Below are 6,000 nucleotides of genomic sequence, written 5' to 3'. Positions count from 1 at the left end.
GAGGGTTTCATATATATATATATATATATATATATATATATATATATATATATATATATATATATATATATATATGCATATATATCACGTGTATGCAAAAAAAAAAAAAAACTCCCATTCAGGAATCAAAGTGGCATAGCAGCTGGTCATAATTACGGACTAATTTATCTCGTAGAACAATCAGAGAGACTTCCTTCTTTGAATAGTACTGGGTATCTGCCGCGGGAACCTTACTTTGCAGGAAAAGGGACGACACCAAACGAGACAAGTGACCACGATGCATGAATGTGGCTCTTCAAAGCACTGAACTCAACATGTCAAAAAATTAGCTATATAAGCTTATTTATACTACCGTCAGAGTGCAGTCGAGGACATTGGTAATTGAGCGTGATTTCTATTTTTTAAAACGAGGACTGAGAGCTTTACGCTCTTGCAAGCTGTCCGTATTAGAAAAAAAAGAAAACGTTTGATGTATTACAATTATTATACCGTTAGATTCTCCTGCTGTGGGACACCATTTCTCTCGAGCAGGTTTACTAATCCAGTGGTCGAACAGCCTTTTTTCTTCGGCAGCTGAGAGCACACATGCATGATATCGGCTCGCTAGCTACCTCGCTCAGTATCTACTACTCGGCCGCTTGAAATGAGGACCGCATGCGAAGCCTGTCCTGTGTAAAAGCGTACACCATTCCTGTTCTTTTCCTTGTCTACAGTGCGCAAGAGGGACGAAAAATTAGAGGACGGACGCCCCCGTTATTCGCACCCGAAGACCATGGAGCAGGAAACAAATTGCTCCGTGTCAAAAAGAAACATCATAGCCAAGATTTTTAAAGTTCGCAAGAGGAGGGAAATGCTTTTCGTGCAGGTCTGTTTCATCTGCAGTGTCCTCTTCATGGCGTGGTGTATGTCGGCACTACTGACAAAAACAGGTAAGTGCTGGAACTGCTCGTGACTACTAACGCCTGAGAATTCTGCAGTGTAATTCCGTGCTGTGGCAGGTACTTGCTTTCCCTGGAATTAGAGTGGTTACTAAACTTGGAAATCCAAGGATGTGATGGAGATGCTTTTTATATTTTCATTAGCTGACCGTTGTTACTTTTAAATTATGTATTAAATAATTTAGACCTGTATTTCGACCTGTCCTATTACCATGGCATACATCGCGTAATGTATCTTGATTATTAATTATACTAACCAGCCGTATCGCTGCGTGAAGATTATGTATATACTCGTGTCAAGACATGGGATGAGAGCTTATCGATGTAAGCAAATATAGCCAGATACACACATTCTGACTGATTGCATCCTGTGTCGCTGGCGTTCAGGGTAATCTTGGATACCTGCTTTGAGGAGATGGCCTTGACTCGTACGATATAGGTTAAAGCAGGGTGTATTTCCTCGTGTGTGTATTCGCGCGCGCTCACGTGCACTCGTTTGGCGTTCGCTCGTGAGTATGTCGCAGTGTGCGAGATGGAGGTGAATTATTATCTTACGAATTCACGTGTATAAAGGCAGCCCTTTAGCAGCCGCTTACGGAACCGCAACCGCCTCTACTGCGTCGTTTTTGTCCTTGATGTCATCGGTGTTCAAGGTTCGGTTTTATCTGCGTTAGATCCACGCGGATACTGTCCAGTTGCTACTGTTGAGCAAAGGAGAAAAGTAGCGCTGCAGCAGCTGGTGCTCGCGGTGACGCTGGTGCAGCGCGCCTCGCACAGGACATTATGCTGTGACTATAACATTACTTGCTCATCCCAACTGTCACATCACATTCACCGCCGAAACAAACACGATTGTGATGTTGGCGTTAGACCCAGTAACAGTACTGATGATGAAAATGAAACAAATTTGCAGCAGGCTGACTTGTCCTGTGATTGTGTGCAATGCCTACATACAATGCTTATTGTTCCTTGAAAGGTTAAAGTTACATTGAATGTTGATTTTCTACTCTGGCGCACTTGCGCTACATTGGCAAGTATAGTTCTGTAAAAGCAACACTGCTATTTAGATACTGCACATCACTACTGTCACTGGATAACGCAAATATGCAGGCTGAAGCAAGATACTACCAACTGGAATTAAATATTTTATATTTGTTGCCCTGTGTTGTGGTGTACACTCTGTATTAATCCAGTAACTGAATATTCAATGTTGAATGTTGGCATGGCTTGTCATTGGAGTAATCTTGGTCAAAAGTTTTGTTGCGCCCCTTACTGCTTCTCAGTGACCATGTCCTCTTGCTGTGCTGAATAGCAGAATGTGCTCCTGGATGTGAAGGGACTGAGAGGGACACACAGTCAATAATAAGATGTCAGAGCTGTCCTGTCCTGTTCCTGTTGATTTACCATCCTGTAAGTTCTTTCCAACCCTAGCGAAGCACAACTCCTTCAACAGCTAGAGATCTCACTGAACTGATAATTAGCAGAATCTGGTGTAGTGAATTAGGGGCAGTAAATCTCCAGGAATGGGATTGGGCAAACCTCAAGCTCAACCTTAAGCTTAATCTTAATATCTAATACATTTTATGCAGTGCAGCCTATATACATGCATGTCATGTCAGATGTTCCCAAACTGAGGTATGGGGTCTACGAAGGACCCAAAGGGAGTACACAGTAAACAAATTAAAGGCAATGGGTATATTGTCAATAAAAAATGGCTGCATATCTTTTGTAAGTCCATGAAATAATGATATCATGACTGCTTCTCTATATACTGGTGTTTACATTTTACATTTACATTTTAGTCATTTGGCAGACACTTTTAATCCAAAGCGACTTACAAGTGCATAGGTTCCTCCACAAGTCAAAGCATCACATCCATAACTAGGAAAATACATAGGAAGTGCTGTTTTAAACATGTAGTCATAATTTTTTTTGGGGGGGGGTTAGACAAGAGGGATAGGAATATCAGAAAGGGGGGCGGGGGAAATCAGGAGGGAGGACTAAGGTACAGTTTGAAAAGGTGTGTTTTTAGTCTGCGTCAAAATAGGGGGAGGGATTCTGCTGTCCTGACAGTGGTAGGCAAGTCATTCCACCACTGAGGAACCAGAACGGAAAATAGGCGTGAACGTGCAGCTCGACCGCCAGGTGCTCGTGGTGAGGGAACCATAAGGCGACCAGAGCTGCTTGCGGCAATAGGAAGCCAGTGGAGGCCAATGAGAAGCGGGATGACATGAGTTTACATGGCTACTACATTGTAGCATGTGGCAAATTCAAGATAAAGGGGTCCAACATTAAGCATTTTATTGAGTTCTAGTTCTCTGCTGGTTCGGTGATCATTTTAGGGAGCCTAGAGGTGAAATATGGTAAATGGCAGGCATTTATATAGCGCCTTTATCCAAAGCGCTGTACAATTGATGCTTCTCCATTCACCCATTCATACACACACTCACACACCGACGGCGATTGGCTGCCATGCAAGGCCCCGACCAGCTCGTCAGGAGCATTTGGGGGTTAGGTGTCTTGCTCAGGGACACTTCGACACAGCCCGGGCGGGGGATCGAACCGGCAATCCTCCGACTGCCAGACGACTGCTCTTACTGCCTGAGCCATGTCGCACTAAATAGTTAGTGCGATCCTGATGTTAATTACAGGATTTTTATCCATATTCTCATGCGTCATGAACATCTCACCTGTGCCGCCTTTGTTGTGACAAAAGCATGCATTCTGCAGGAGGTTGTGGGATTGGAGTGATTTAGATTGTTCTCAGTCGATTGTTTGCTTAGCAAGCCAGACGTTTAGAGATCTGGGAGGGAGGTTTGGAGTGTTGTTATACCCAACCACCCTGTGAGGCTGGTTTTGGTATACATTTTAATCAAGAAGCTCTTTTTTGCATCACAAGGGTGTTTTGGGAAAGGTTGTCCATGGGCATGGTTTGGAGAGCTTTTGGACTCTTCTGGGCTTTCTTCCAACCACTAACAACTCAAGTCGCTACTGTATTAGTTGTAGAAGTATGTATTATTAGTAGAAGAAATGGGAGATATTCTCCAGCACAGAGAAGCAAACATCAGTCATATACATATCTTTTCTGCCACTCCAAGTTCAAAAAAGTAGGCTAATTGTACAGAGTGGAAGGTGCCCATAGGTGATGTGCCATTTGCTTTTAGTAAGACCTGGAAAGCCAGGTTTGCTAGCCTTTGGCAGTTCTATTGATATCCCTTCACATCTGTGCAGTACTGCATAGGCATCTACTCCGCAGGGAACAGCTTTTTTTTTTTCTTTTCTTCAGTTGTGAGGTACCGGGTTGTGCAATTCTCCTGAAATTGCATGGATTTGTTTTTGTTTTGGTAAACACAAGTAAGTTTTGGCCTTCCCACTTGATTAGCCTGGCAGCTAGCTTACTGCCATGTAGGTTAGGTAGTATGGATGAAACGATAGTCTCTTATCTTGAAGCGATTGATTACATCTGTCGTCGATCCATTATTTTTATTTTTTTGCAGAAAAACTGCGCTGTGAATTTTAAGGTTCATTCAATACAGAAATAATATTGGTCTTGTGCTAAAAAGCATGCAGATTTTAGCAGATTGTGCGTGGAACAGACAGCAAATGGTGAAAATATTTTTTTTCATATCGAATCCACCAAGGTTTGTTTAATATGCATTTTTTTTAATTTAGTGGTTAACCATGACAACATAAGACCTGAAACAGTGGTGTGAAAAAGTGTTTGCCCCCTTCCTGATTTCTTTTTTTTTTTTTTTTTTGCATGTTTGTCACACTTAAATGTTTCAGATCAAACAAATTTAAATATTAGTCAAAGACAACACAAGTAAACACAAAATGCAGTTTTTAAATTAAGGTTTTTATTATTAAGGGAGAAAAAAAAATACAAACCTACATGGCCCTGTGTGACAAAGTGATTGCCCCCTAAACCTAATAACTGGTTGGGCCACCCTTAGCAGCAACAACTGCAATCAAGAGTTTGGGATAACTTGCATTGAGTCTCTTACAGCGCTGTGGAAGAATTTTGGCCCACTCATCTTTGCAGAATTGTTGTAATTCAGCCTCATTGGAGGGTTTTCGAGCATGAACCGCCTTTTTAAAGTCATGCCACAGCATCTCAATAGGATTCAGGACTTTGACTAGGCCACTCCAATGTCTTCATTTTGTTTTTCTTCAGCCATTCAGAGGTGGACTTGCTGGTGTGTTTTGGATCATTGTCCTGCTGCAGAACCCAAGTTCATTTCAGCTTGAGGTCACGAACAGATGGCCGGACATTCTCCTTCAGGATTTTTTGGTAGACAGCAGAATTCATGGTTCCATTTATCACAGCAAGTCTTCCAGGTCCTGAAGCAGCAAAGCAGCCCCAGACCATCACACTACCACCACCATATTTTACTGTTGGTATGATGTTCTTTTTCTGAAATGCGGTGTTACTTTTACGCCAGATGTAATGGGACACACACCTTCCAAAAAGTTCAACTTTTGTCTCGTCAGACCACAGAGTATTTTTCCAAAAGTCTTGGGGAACATCAAGATGTTTTCTGGCAAAATTGAGACGAGCCTTAATGTTCTTTTTGCTCAGCAGTGGTTTTCGTCTTGGAACTCTGCCATGCAGGCCATTTTTGCCCAGTCTCTTTCTTATGGTGGAGTCATGAACACTGACCTTAACTGAGGCAAGTGAGGCCTGCCGTTCTTTGGATGTTGTTGTGGGGTCTTTTGTGACCTCTTGGATGAGTCGCTCTTGGGGTAATTTTGGTCGGCTGGCCACTCCCGGGAAGGTTCACCACTGTTCCATGTTTTCGCCATTTGTGGATAATGGCTCTCACTGTGGTTCGCTGGAGTCCCAAAGCTTTAGAAATGGCTTTATAACCTTTTCCAGACTGATAGATCTCAATTACTTTCTTTCTCATTTGTTCCTGAATTTCCTTAGATCTCGGCATGATGTCTAGCTTTTGAGGATCATTTGGTCTACTTCGCTTTGTCAGGCAGGTCCTATTTAAGTGATTTCTTGATTGAGAACAGGTGTGGCAGTAATCAGGCCTGGGTGTGGCTAGAGAAATTGGTT

At 42.6% G+C, this 6,000-nt stretch overlaps 1 protein-coding gene across 1 annotated transcript in view; it reads left to right on the top strand.

The window, feature by feature from the left end:
• The first annotated feature begins 216 nt into the window (after nt 1-216).
• Nucleotides 217-6,000, top strand: part of slc24a4a (solute carrier family 24 member 4a) — a 47,041-nt gene continuing 41,257 nt past the window's right edge. The window contains exons 1-2 of the mRNA XM_061246903.1: nt 217-377; nt 714-929. Coding sequence (XP_061102887.1) covers nt 773-929 — 157 coding nt within the window. The 5' untranslated portion in view covers nt 217-377; nt 714-772. The remainder of the gene's footprint in view (nt 378-713; nt 930-6,000) is intronic.

This window comes from Conger conger, chromosome 1 (genome assembly GCF_963514075.1).
Source record: "Conger conger chromosome 1, fConCon1.1, whole genome shotgun sequence".
Taxonomy (NCBI): Eukaryota; Metazoa; Chordata; class Actinopteri; order Anguilliformes; family Congridae; genus Conger; species Conger conger.
This window is presented reverse-complemented; position numbering and strand designations above follow the sequence as displayed.